At 40.4% G+C, this 14,368-nt stretch overlaps 1 protein-coding gene across 5 annotated transcripts in view; it reads left to right on the top strand.

Annotated features, from left to right (window-relative positions):
• The window catches only part of arhgef3 (Rho guanine nucleotide exchange factor (GEF) 3), a 398,054-nt gene that overhangs the window by 357,323 nt on the left and 26,363 nt on the right, over positions 1-14,368 (top strand). For all 5 annotated transcript variants that reach the window (XM_078543531.1, XM_078543530.1, XM_078543529.1 and 2 more), the window contains one exon: positions 13,239-13,346. In XM_078543531.1, the coding sequence (XP_078399657.1) occupies positions 13,239-13,346 (108 nt within the window). The remainder of the gene's footprint in view (positions 1-13,238; positions 13,347-14,368) is intronic.

Raw genomic sequence — 14,368 nt, 5'->3', positions numbered from 1 at the left:
GTTTCTTTCTTGAATATACTCAATGACCTGGCCTCCACAGCCTTCTGTGGTAGAGAATTCCACAGGTTGACCACTTTTTGAGTGAAGAAATTTTTCCTCGTATCAGTCCGAAATGGCCTGCCCCCTATCCTGAGACTGTGGCCCCTGGTTCTAGACTCCTCAACCAGGGGAAACATCCTCCCTGCACCCAGTCTGTCTAGCCCTGTTAGAATTTTATACGTTTCAATCAGATCCCCTCCCATTCTTCTAAATTCTAGTGAATACAGGCCCAGTTGAACCAATCTCTCCTCATACAACAGTACTGCCATCTCCGGGATCAGCCTAGTGAACCTTCGCTGCACTCCCTCTATGGCAAGTATATCCTTTCTTAGGTAGAGAGACCAAAACTGCACGCAATACTCCAGGTGTGGTCTCAACAAGGGCCTGTATAACTGCAGTAAGACATCCCTACCTCTGAACTCAAATCCTCTTGCAATGAAGGCCAACATACCATTTGCCTTCCTAATTGCTTGCTGCACCTGTCTGTTTACTTTCATTGACTGGTGTACAGATCCATTTGTACATCCACACTTCCCAATATATCACCATTTAAATAATACTCTGATTTTCTGTTTTTCACACCAAAGTGTTTAACTTCACATTTATCCATGTTACACTGCATCTGCCATGTGTTTGCCCTCACACACAACTTGTCTATGGCGGCCTGAAGCCTCCTTGCATCCTCCTCACAACTCACAATCCCGCCTAGTTTTGTGTCATCAGCAAACTTGGAAATATTGCACAAAAACAAAAATTTCTGGAAAAACACAGCAGGTCTGACAGCATCTGTGGAGAGAAAGAGTTAACATTTCAAGTCCAGATATCTCTTCTTCAGAACACTTCTGAAGAAGAGTCGTCTGGACTCGAAACGTTAACTCATTCCCTCCACAGATGCTGTCAGACCTGCTGAGTTTTTCCAGCAATTTTTGTTTTTGTTTCAGATTTCCAGCATCCGCAGTATTTTGCTTTTATCTTGGAAATATTGCATTTGGTTCCCTCATCCAAGTCATTTATATATATCGTGAATAGCTGGGGCCTAAACACTGACCCCTGCGGTGCACCACTAGTCACTGCCTGCCACCCGGAAAACGACCCATTTATTCCCACTCTCTGTTTCTGGTCTGTCAACCAATTCTCAATCAATGCCAGTATATTACCCCTGATCCCATGTGCTTTAATTTTGCCCACTAGCCTCTTATGTGGGACCTTATCAAAAGCCTTCTTGAAATCCAAATACACCACATCCACTAGTTCTCCCTTATTTATTCGACAAGTTACATCCTCAAAAAACTCAGATTATTTAAGCATGATTTCCCTTTCATAAACCCATGCTGACTTTGTCTAATCCCGTTAATGCTTTCCAGGTGTTCTGTTGCCATGTCTTTCATAATAGACTGTAGCATTTTCCCCACCACTGATGTTAGGCTAACTGGTCTGTAATTCTGTTTCTTTTCTCCCTCCTTTTTTAAATAGTGAGGTTACATTTGCCACCCTCCAATCTGTTGGAACTGCTCCAGAGTCTATAGAATTTTGGAAGATGACCACCAATGCATCCAGTATTTCCAGGGCCACTTTCTTTAGTACACTGGGATGTAAATTATCAGGCCCTGAGAATTTTTTAGCCTTAACCCCATTAATTTCTCTAGCACCATTTTTTTACTAATACTAATTTTCTTCAATTCCTTCCTCTCTCTCTAGACCTTTGGCTCCCTAACATTTCTGGGAAATTATTTGTGTCCTCTTTTGTGAAGACAGAACCACTTTCCTCATAAGACAAGCCCTTCATCCTAGGAATCAGAAGGAGTAAACCTTCTCTGAACTGATTCTAATGCAGTTATATCCTTTCTTAAGTAAGGAGACCAAAACTATACACAGTACTCCAGATGTGGTCTCACCAATGCCCTGTACAACTGTAGCAAAACTTCTCTACTTCTATATTCCATTCCCCTTGCAATAAACACCAACATTCCATTTGCCTTCTGAATCACTTGCTGTACCTGCATATTAACGTTTTGTGATTCATGAACCAGGACACCCTGAATCTTTTGAATGGTAGAGTTCTACAATCTCTCTCCATTTAAATAATATGCTGCTTTTCTATCCTTCATGTCAAAGTGGACAAGTTCACATTTTCCCACATTATACTCCATCTGCCAAATTTTTGCGCACTCACTTAACCTATCTTCATCCTTTCACAGACTCCTTGTGTTCTGTTCACAACTTACTTTCCTACCTATCTTGATGTCATCAGTAAATTTAGGAACCATACATTCAGTCCCTTCATCATTGATATAGATTGTAAATAGTTGAGGCCCAGCACTGATCGCACTGGCATTCCACTGGTTACATCTTGCCAACCCGAAAATGACCATTTATCCCTGCTCTCTGCTTCCTCTTAACTAACCAATCCTCTGTTCATGCTAATATGTTACGCCCTAAACCACAAGCTCTTATTTTGTAGTAACTTTTGATGTGGCACCGTGTCAAATGCCTTTTGGGATTACAAATACACCACATCTACAGGTTCCACTTTATCCATGTTACTTGTCAAAGAACTTTAGCAAATTAGTCAAACACAATTTCCCTTTCACAAAACCATGTTGAATCTGCCTGATCGTATTAAGATTTAAGTGCCCTGCTATAACCTTCTTAATAATAGATTCTAGTATTTGCCTATGACAAATGTTAGGCTAACTGGCCTGTTGTTTTCTGTCTCCCTCCTTGAGCAGAGGAGGTGCATTTGCCATTTTTCCAATCTGATAGGACTTTTCCAGAATCTAGGGAATTTTGGAAAATCAAAACCAATGCATCTAAGATCTCAGCAGCCACTTATTTTAAGGATAAAGACCTTCAGGTCCTGGGGACTTATCAGCCTTTAGTTCTAATAATTTTCTCATACCCTTTCACTGATAATTGTAATTATTTTTTCCTACGCGGTAATTATTTTGAGTTTCTCCCTCCCTTTCACCTCTTGGTTTATAATTATTTCCGGGATGTTATTTGTGCCTCTGATTCATCCAATCTATATGTAATTTAAAATGACACATGATTATTGCTGTACCTTTCTCACAAGCCCCCATTATTTCTTGATACCCCATCTTACAGTGTAGTTACTATTAGGGGACCTAAAAAACTACTTCCACAAATGCCACCTTAATTTTGTTTGGGTAGAGATAAGAAAAAAGCAGATTCTATATCTTTATCTTTAAAACTAAGGTAATCTCTCACTATTGTACAAATATTATCCTTGATTAACAGAGCTACCCCACAACCTCTTCCTAGCTTTTTGTTCTTCCAAAATGTCATGCATCCTTGAAAGTTCAGGTCCCGGCCTTTGTCATCTTGCAGCTGTGTTTCGGTAATGGCTATCAGGTCATGCTCATCTATTTCTATTTAAACCGACAATTCATCCATTTTGTTACAAGTGCTATGCACATTCCGATACAGAGCCTTTAGTTCTATCTTTTTACTATTTTTAATGAACCACAATTTACTTCATGAATAATAAATATATCTGATTTTAGATATGAAACATGTTTATAATATCTATTGGTTGCTTGGATACGGGTGTATTATTTACAGTAAGGTCTCCATTCATGAATAATGCACAATTAAATAACTAATGAGAGGAGGAGGCTCCATGAGCCCCTCCATCCTCAATAATGGTAGAGCCTAGCCTGTGTGTGCAAAAGACAAGGCTCAAGTGTTTGTAGCCATCTTTAGCTAGTGATGCTGAATAGATGATCCATTTCTGCCATCTCCAGGGGTTTCCGCCATCACAGAAGCCAGTCTGTAGCCAATTCGATTCATTCCACATGATGTCAGAAAAGACAGTACTTAATAGATGCAGCAAAGGCCAAGGGCCTAATAACATCCCAGCAGTCATGCTAAGGAGTTGTGCTCCAAAACAAGCCTTGCCTCTAGCAAAGCTGTTTCAGTACAGCTACAACACTGGCACTTTTTAAAAATTAATTCCTGGGATGTGGGTGTTGCTGGCTGGGCCAGCATTTATTGCCCATCTCTAATTTCCCTTGAGAACTGAGTGGCTTGCTAGGCCATTTCAGAAGGCAGTTAAGAGTCAACCACATTGCTGTGGGTCTGGAGTCACATGCAGGCCAGATCAGGTAAGGACAGCGGATTTCCTTCCCTAAAGGACATTAGTGAACCAAATGGATTTTTACGACAATCGACAATGATTTCATGGTCATTGTTAGACTTTTAATTCCAGATTTTAAAAATTGAATTCAAATTTCACCATCTGCCATGGTGGAATTTGAACCCAGGTCCTCAGAGCATTACATCTGGAGTACTAGTCTAGTGACAATATCACTATGCCACTACCTCCAAAATGGAAAATTGTCCGAGCGTGTCCTGTCCACAAAAAGCAGAACAAATTTAACCTGGCCTATAACTTACTCACTGATGCTCAGGACCACCCTTGGTTCCAGGTAGTCTTGGTCTAACACGGGTACGAGTTGAATGCCAGAGGCAAGTTGAGAGTAACTGCCAATGTTCCCTCTAAGCTCCACGGTCACACAGCAACTGAAATGTTTCTGTGCAGGCTGCACACAAGTCAGGTCCTTTAGGTTACCAAGCAAGAAATTTAAAGGGGCCATGCAATTAAACAAATCAACCACACAGTCCAAAAAAAAATTAGAGGGTGCCTGAGTGATTTCCTTTGACATTAAGGCTGCATTTGACTGAGTGTGGAAATCTCTCCATTGGGTGGAGTCAAACCCAGCACAAAGATGATGGCGGTTGTTGGAAGCCAATCATTTCAACCCTGGGAAATTGCAGCAGGCGCTCTTCAGGGAAATGTCCTAGGCCCAAGCATCTTCAGCTGCTTCATCGGTGACCTTCCCTCCATTATGAGGACAAAAGAGAGGATGTTGCAAATGGAATTGAACACTGTGCAACTCCTCAGATAGTGAACTAGTTTTGGTATACATGCAGCAAGAGCTGGACAGCATTCAGGCTTGGGCTGGTAAGTAATATCTGTGCCAAACAAGTGCTGGGCAATGACCATCTCCAACAGAATGTTTAACCACCTTCCCATGGCATTTAATGGCATTACCATCATGGAAACACTCACTATCAACATTCTAGGGGGTCACCATTGACCAGAAATTTAACTGGATCAGCCACATAAAGATTGTGAGTGCAAGAGCAGGTTTACAAGGGCTGGGTATTCTGTGGCGAGTAACTCACCACCTAACTCCCCAAAGCCTGCCCACAATCTACAAGATACAAGTCAGGAGTGTGAAGGAATACTATTCTCATGCCTGGATGAGTGCAACTCCAACAACACTCAAGACGCTTGACACCATCCAGGACAAAGCAGCCCACTTGACTGGCATCCCATCCACCAATTTAAACATTCACTCCCTCCACCACTGGTGCACTGTGGCTGCAGTATGTACCATCCAGAAAATGCAATGAAGCATCTCGACAATGCTCCTTCACCAGCACCTTCCAAACCTCTGAGCTCTACAAGCTAGAAGAATAAGAGCAGCTGTTACATGGGAACACCACCACCTGCAAGTTCCCCTTCTAGCCCCACACATAGTCCTGACTTGGAACTATATTGCTGCTACTTCATCACTGGGTCAAAATCCTGGAATTCTCTTCCTAACAGCACTGTGGATGTGCCTACAACAGATAAACTGCAGCGGTTCAAGAAGATGGCTCACCGCCACCTTCTCAAGGGCAATTAGGGATGGGCAATAAATGCTGGCCTAGCCATTGCATCCTGTGAATGAATAATGAAAAGATAGTAATCTATTTTTGTGGGTGATTGTTTTCGTTTATCCTAAGGATTTGTTGATGCATCTCTGTTTTCTTTCACCACTCCCCACCCCTGCACTCGATTTTGTCCCATCCTTTCCTTAAGATGGTAACTTAGAACTCTCAGCTTCTTTTCTCTTCCACATATCATGATCTTAAAAACCTCTCCCCTGACCCCATCACCATTCTTGTCCAGCAAGTGCAAAGAATTCATGAATTTAAATGAAAATTGAGGCTATCCACTCAGCTGCCTCTGCTGCATCTTTCCATTTCCATAACCCTAATCCCATATCTTCCTCTAGTTTCTTTCCTGTCTCCCCACATGGACTCACATGTGGACATGGAACCTGTCTCCTGCTTACAGCTGCAATGCTGGCTGACAATGTGTATAGCTTTCTTTCCTCTGGTACTGCTCACCCTGCTTTCAAAATTGTATCCACTCCTCCTCAAAAAAAAAATCCACCATCAACTTTCCTTGCAAACTATCGTCCAATCTCCAGCCTTTCTTCTCCGAAGCTCTTGAGTGTGTGGTTACCATCCAAATCTGTAGCTCTCTTTACCGTAACTCCACATTTGAATCTCTCCAAATCTGTTTGAGATGGAAAACTAAGTCACAAATGACATCTTCTGTGACTGTGGTACATTACTCCTCCTTGACCTCTGTACAGCCTTTGAAATGTTCAGCCTCACTATTCTTCAATGTCTTTCCTCCATTATCCAGCTCACTGGGATTGCTCTTTCTTGGTTCCACTCTTACCTATCCAGTCATGCATAGCTTCTCCAGAAATGGCTTTCCATTAAATCTCGAGCTATTACCTTAAGCCCCAAAGGATTTGACGTTGGCCCCTCCTCCTCTTAATCTACATGTTGTCCCTTGATGGCATCATCCGCAGACATGAAGGCAGTTTCCGTATCTATGCTGATGATACCAATCCCTACCACTCCACTGCTTTACTGCCTCCTTATTGCCACACTGTTTTGTCTGATATACAATCTTTGATAAGCCACTACTTCTTTCAGGTAATCATTCGGAAGACTGAAGCTATCATTCAGACCCTTGCCACAAATTCCATTCCCCTACCCAGGATTGTCTTCGGCTGAACCAGGCCATTTGTCAGCTTGGTCTCCTATTCATCCCCAAGCTGAACTTTAACCCCGTATATTCTCCATGGCAAAGATCATCTACTTCCACTTCCATGATACTGCCTGCCTCCACCCCAGCCTCAGTCCACCTGTTAAAACCTCTATCCTCCTTGGCTTTGTCACTGTAGACTTAACTATTCAAATACTTTTCTGGCCAGCCTCCCATTCTCCATAAACTTCAGCTCATTCAAAACTGCTCCACCAAGTCTTCTCACTTATCATACTCTCCTTGTTGGCCTAAATTAGGTCCCAGCACCCAACATCTCTGATTCAAAATTTTGTGTTTACATTCTCTGCAATCTCCTCACTAAGCCCCTGGTCATGTCCACCTCCCTCTCTTTTTAAGACCCTCCTTAAAACCCAACTTTTTGACCAAGCTTCCCCTTCTCAGCAATAAGCCTTTCTTTAATGCACTTTCCGTATTTAGACCGTAAGACATAGGAGCAGAAGTAGGCCATTCAGCTCATCGAGCCTGCTCCGCCATTCAGTGAGATCATGGCTGATCTGATAATCTACAATTCCACTTTCCTGCCTTTTCTCCATAACTCTTGATTCCCTTACTGATTAAAAAATCTGTCTCTGCGCCTTCAGCTTCTACAGCCCTCTGCGGTAAAGAATTCCACAGATTAACTAGCCTCTTTCCTCTTCTCTGTTTCAAGTGGGTGACCCCTTACTCTGAGATTATGCCCTCTGGTCCTAGACTCTTCCACAAGGGGAAACAACCTCTCCGCATCTACCCTGTCAAGCCCCCTAAGAATCTTCTATGTTTCAATAAGGTCGCCTCTCATTCTTCTAAACTCCAGTGAGTACAGACCCAGCCTACTCAACCTCTCCACAAAAGAAAATCCCTCCATACCCGGAATCAACCTAGTGAACCTTCTCTGGTCTGCCTCCAATGCCAGTATCTTTCCTTAGATAAGGGGACCAAAACTGTTCACAGTATTCTAGATGTGGTCTAACCAGCGCCTTGTATAGTTTTAACAAGACTTCCCTGTTTTTATACTCCATTCCCTTTGAAATAAAGGCCAACATTCCATTTGCCTTCTCTATTACCTTGTAACTTGTATGTTAGCTTTTTGTGATTCATGCACAAAGACTCCCAAATCCCTCTGTGCTGCAGCTTTCTGCAGTCTTCCTCCATTTAAATAATATTCATAACCTCTATTCCTGCCAAAGTGCATAACCTTATGTTTTCCCTTACTGTATTCCATCTGCCATTATATTCCATCTGCCACATTTTTGACCACTCACTTAACCTGTCTGCATCCCTCTGTAGACTCCTTGTGTCATCCCCACCACTTGCCTTCCCACCTATTTTTGAATCATCCACAAATTTGAAAATAGTACATTCACTTCCCTCATCTAAGTCATTAATATATATTGTAAATAACTGAGGCCCCAGCACTGATCCCTGTGGCACTCCACTAGTTACAGGTTGCCATCCTGAAAATACTCCCCTTATCCCAACTCTCTGAATTCTATTAGTTAGCCAATCTTCTATCCATGCTAATATACTACCCCCAACACACATGGGCACTAACACCATTTGTCTCCTTACACTTCTGTAAAACGCCTTGGGACGTTTTTCTACCAAACAGCACTTTAAATGCAAGTTGCAAGATTCCATGAAAATTGGACACCATCTGAAACCCGGTCCAATTAGTCTTTTTTTTTGTACATGAACCTAAATAGTGAATCTCGGTTAACTATTCAACTGTAGAGGGCCTGTGAGAGACTACTCAGCTGACATCTGGGCAATGACCATGTACCATGAATCATTGAATAGTGATTAAGTGGAAACACTAGCCTTTTATTGAAATCCTCCCCTCCCCCTCTCCTGGCAGCGTGCTGAAGCTATTTGAGATAAATTAATCTAAGAACATCTGATCTGTATGGCTGAGTGTTACACTGGCTGATGGTTTTTCCCACTTGCTCTTTGGGAGAACATTTTGGGTTATGTGATCAATATTTTGTTAAATAAACTCCTTTGAAATGTTGGAGAAAATCATTGCTTTGACAGGCCTCTTAAGAATGCTTTCCTGTTAATTTCATTGGTAGCTCATAGTATAACATTGGCGTAGAGATATTATAACCAGATTACATTAGAATAAGAGTCAACCATTCAGCTCCACAAGTCTGTTTGCCATTGAATTAGATAGTGGCTGATCTGTATCTGTCTTTGCTCAATACTCCTTGATACCCTTACCCCAACAAAAATCTAGCGATCGCTGTCTTGAAATGTTCAGTTGACCCAGATTCCACAGCCTTTTGGTGGAGTAGCTTCCAGATTTCCACCATCTTTTGAATGAAAAATGCTTGCTGATTTCACTCCTAAATGGCCAAGCTCAAATAATGGCCCAATGTTCTCCATCAGCAAACTAGATTTCTCTATCTACCCTATCAAATCATTCTAATCACCTCAATTAGATTCCCCCTAAATCTTCTCAACTCCAGGAAATGCAAAGTTTTACACTTGAAATGAAGATAGCCTGCTGCTTGTGTCACAGCTGTTCTGAGGTCAGTGCAGCTTCCACTTAGTCTCAAAGCGGTTCAGCTGCCTTCAGTTTAAAAAAAAGTTTCTATACATTCCAAAGCAACTTGAATTTGAAATTGTAGCTTTGCAATGGGTAATAATAATGTATGTAGGGAGTGATAAGGTGCATGGACATTCAGTGGTTATGTGGACTCTGAGAACCAACTGTTGGCTGTTCCCCCTTGCATATCTGCCATTTTTATTTCTGATCTCATCGAAACATAAAGGGCTGACAGGATAGGCGATGGAAACATATTTCCCAGGCCCTGGAGTCTGGAATTAAGGGTTAGAGTCTCAGAATAAGGATTAGCCATTTAGAATTGAGAAAAAGCGAAAGACTTTCAGTCCTAGGGTTGTGTATCTTTGGAATTCCCTTGTCCCAGAGAGCTGTGGATGCTCAGTTATCGAGTATATTCAAGACATAGATTGATAAGAGTTTTGGATAGAAAGGGAATGAATAGATTTGGGGTTAGTGCAGGAAGGTGGAGTTGAGGTTAAAGATCAATATCGTATAATGGTGGAGCAGACTCGAAGGGCCAATTGACTGCCTACTGTTCCTGTGTCTTATACTCTCTGCCTCACATTAAATTCTATAACCAGTACAATGAAAGAAGTTGCCGATTTCCCAGCCTATCACTCAAACATACCTTTCAGAATTGCAGGGAGTTTTACCAGTTTTCTCCTCGTGATTATGGAGCATCCCATTCCTAAGGCAATGGAAATTGATGCAATGCGTCACTACACAAATGCCCTGTCAGCTGATACTGAAAGTGTACTTGCTTAATCAAAACCAAATGAGCAATCAACACCACAGAGTTGAAAGAGGTGCTGTGTAAGCAACTGCTATCATAGGAAAGCAGGGAGAGAAGGAGGAACAAAGAAATAAAATTGCTCCAGAGGAAGTGGAAAACATTTCCATTTTCAAATACAACACATTTAGTTAATGGAGGCTAACTGAAAGTAATTACAAATCTGTAATCAAACCAAGGATTTCAAATGATACCATAACCCACAACAGTAAATTCAGTTATTTTACAGCTGTCACCTGAGCCTTGTGATTGGATTACAGCCCTCAAATCAATCCCATGTGAGGTATTTTTAAAACTTTTATGTGTCGCTTTGAGGAAAACATTTTTGGTATTTTTTATTGTGTGGTCAGCAGGTTGCTGTACTATTTCCAAAAGCCACTAATCTCCATATCGTCCATACCTGCTATTGACTGATTCGATTGCTGGCTGCACGTTTTTGCATGAAGAGTAATTCTGTTTGATTATCTCTGGGCATTGGCATTGTTTGTTAAATTGTTGTTTTGTTTAGGCAAGTCATTTACGCACAAAATAGTGAGCCCATCAAGGCCTCCAAACAAACTCCAAATTAAAATAAAACCATAAATTCAAACTCAATCGGTTTCCTTTGAATCTTAGCAGAAAAGCTTTTGTAGTTCCAGTTGCCAAGTAAAGATAGGAGAATGATGCATTTGATTTTAAAAGTTATTCTTTTACCAGGAGTTTAAACATAGAAAATTAAAGCACCGTGGAAGTGACTCACTTACCTCTGCTCTGACATGGTCAAATTATACTTTAGCCAATCAGTTCACACGCCTTTGAACACAAGTTTGCAAACAAGTGGTGTGTGCACTTCATTGACTTTGTGACAAAATAATCTGACCTATTTGCTTTTCCCAGCATTGTTTTGATAATTGGCATCAAAAGGTGATTATAAATAATATTAGCAGCACTGCATGCTGGAAAAAGAATAATACATGAGCAATTTATAAGGCACTGCAGCTTTAAGTAACCTTTGAAACTTATTGACAATAACATTTAGTTAACCAAGCTTGTCAGTCTTGGGTGTTAAATTCATCCATTGCTTATGCACATAATTTTGATTTTATGTCAAATCATTACTGTCGAAATTTTATAACTGTAAAGGCAATCAGATCCAAGGCATGCACTTTAAGCAGGCCTAACGCCATAATAGGACATCAGAAGAAATATTGAAACTCCGTCTGCCTACCTATTTGCCATATTCTTTTTGTTTCAGAATACCCTTTAGTATTAAAAAAAAATTCTGAAGCTACAACTCAAACTATACCATTTCAGATTTGCTCACCTTTTCTGTATATACCAAGAAACAATTTGAAAGATGGCAATTAACAATTTTGAAGTATTTGTCTTTAAGTTCTTTTTCATTGATCAAAAACTATAATTAGTTTTATTAAGAGTGACACTTAACTTTGAATTCAACCTGTAAAGAAAGTCCATAAAGGTTACTATGCCTTTAAATGGAGGTAACCTTACAGTGATCTGTCTGAAAACTGAGTTCATTGATGCGAAAGTCACTGAAAAATGCGGTGCTAAATCATTTATATTATTAAAACATATAAATCTGCATATTTGCCTTAGGAGCGTTGTAAAGACATATATTTGTGGGCTTTATGCCTGGATACCATTCTGAAAGGCTGGCTAATAGCTACTGTTCAGTCAGCTGGTAGCACAAGTTGTTAGGCAAGGTGTTTTTCCAGAGAAGGATTATTCAGGGGTTTGAATAGAAGGTTTGATCAGAATATGAATGCAACTGCATTGACGTCAGAAGGCCTCAGAGTGCTGTATCAAGGAGAAGGCAATTGACGACGAGGCTTTGGGAGACATTGAAGCATCTGAGGGGTAGTGAAAGCTGGTACGTTGCATAAGATATCTGCTGTTACAGAAGGAAATATGGCCAGATTTTCTGGATTCTTTGTTGAAAAATGTTTCTGCAAATGAATATTTGATACTTAGGCTATAGTGCCTTTTTGAAGTTCATTGGTAAAACTATTCGTATCTGAAAATATTGTAAGCAGCTTTTCACTACCATCTCTGTTAAGATAGAAAAGGAAGTGTTTACTGATCCTGCAGACATCATAACACTGATACAAATGGTCCCAAGAGGGGTGACAGAAAAGGTGCATGTGGTTGGAATTTTACTAAAGCAGCTGCATTGTGCTGTGTTGATCTCTACCTAATTGTGAATGCTCCAGCACGCTGCCAAATATAAGACTGCAATCAGAGAATGATTCTTCTAGAAGGACTGCTTGCATGCACTGAAACCCCAGAGCATCCGCAGAAATTTGCTTCACGGGTCTGAGGAGGAGAAACAGAATTTCCTGTGGGAGTCGATCGAGATACAGAGATGTTTATTCTGGGGTACTTTATGGAGGTTTTTACAAATAATTTCCTGGGATTTTGTCTACTGGACCTCTGTCTTCTACAGCTTGGGGAATGGAGATTAAAAAATACAAGGTACATGTCCATTCAACTAGGAGAAATTAACCCCCTTGCATCGCATGCAGCTTCCCTACCTTTGGAGCTTGATAACATTTAAAATAATGTGTGGTAAATTAGCATATTGATGTGTGTTTTTGAACGTATAATGCTTTTTTCTAATTAAAATTCCTAATGCACAGCAGAGTTGCTTGTCATCCAGACTGCTGGTTATTGATTAGTGTAAATTTACTCTGGGGACACGGCACATTATTATGTGAACATGAATTTTCCAATATAGAATGATAACGTGCTAGGATAAAAGATGCAGTCTGTGACCAGTCATGAGAAACGATAAACATCTTGTCGGTGAGTTCTGTTCAGCCTCACTGACATAGGTATCATTGTGCTTGATTTTTGCCCAACAATTCATTGGCTGGAATAAATACAGTTATTTTGACATATCCTCACCAAATCCTCCTGGTTTTTTTTTTTAGGAACCCAGTAACAAACGGGTGAAACCGCTTTCTCGAGTCACATCTTTAGCTAATCTCATTCCTCCTGTGAAGGCCACACCTCTGAAACGATTCAGCCAGACGTTACAGGTAAGGTGCCCCGGTGGGATTTATTATCTACGTAGTGATGGGTGAAGAATTGTAAAGGTGTAGAGTGAGTTCAGTTGGTTTGCACTCACCACATCTGCATATATAAATCCAGCAAAGGATGACATTTGCTGTCATATATTTACCCCAAGCTAACTGTACTGAATAGATTTATAATATTTATCTAACTATACATCTATCAGTTGTATATATCTTTATAGAAAATGTCCCATATCCTATCTGATTAGGTAAGAATACAAATTAATAATTTTAAGTTGGCAGTGAACTTATCACATCAAAGGAGCAAAATTCCAGTGACCGTCTAACGTATGTTCTAATGTCAGAATGTACAAAGAACTTCTTTTTTGGGTTCTCCCTAGAAAATCAGTGCCTGAATTTATTAAAGACAATGCTGTCAATTCAACATTTTACATTTCTCAAGAATCTTGCATTCAAATTAATGTACCAAATTTTAATCCAATACTTTGTTGCTAAATTTCTGACCTTTAAATCATCTCTTCTGTGTCTATTGGCACATGTGGCAACTCATTTCTTCCACTCCTTTTACATCAGCAGATCATAATCTGGATTGTTTCTGTAACAAAAGACCCCTTTTCTTATATGAACAAATGCATGGTGGAGAAGTGTTACCATTCTTCCACTTCGCTCCCTATAGGCATGAAGATCTCTCTAGATATCGACACAGTAGGATACTGACTAGTAGTTTCATCTCCACTTGTTGGAGCTGATCTTTATGTCATTTTATCAATCTAATTTAATTGTTCATGCAGTTTTAAAATACCAAATAGGGACTATCAACACCACCGAGAAAATTTATGTACCATTGTGTGTTAATAGAATCCAAGCTAGTTGGTGAAGTCAAAACTAAGATGCAGAGCATCTTTACCAAGAGAGTTTATTGACTTTGTTCAGTCTCACAGCTCACCCCAGTGTCCCAGCCATCCCCTATTTATATGTGCTCAAAGCACTTAATTAAGCAATGCCCTTCACTTAACAATATAATT

Source organism: Cetorhinus maximus, chromosome 6 (assembly GCF_964194155.1).
Source record: "Cetorhinus maximus chromosome 6, sCetMax3.hap1.1, whole genome shotgun sequence".
Taxonomy (NCBI): domain Eukaryota; kingdom Metazoa; phylum Chordata; class Chondrichthyes; order Lamniformes; family Cetorhinidae; genus Cetorhinus; species Cetorhinus maximus.
Note: the sequence above shows the minus strand (reverse complement) of the source record. Positions and strands in the feature narration are given on the sequence as shown.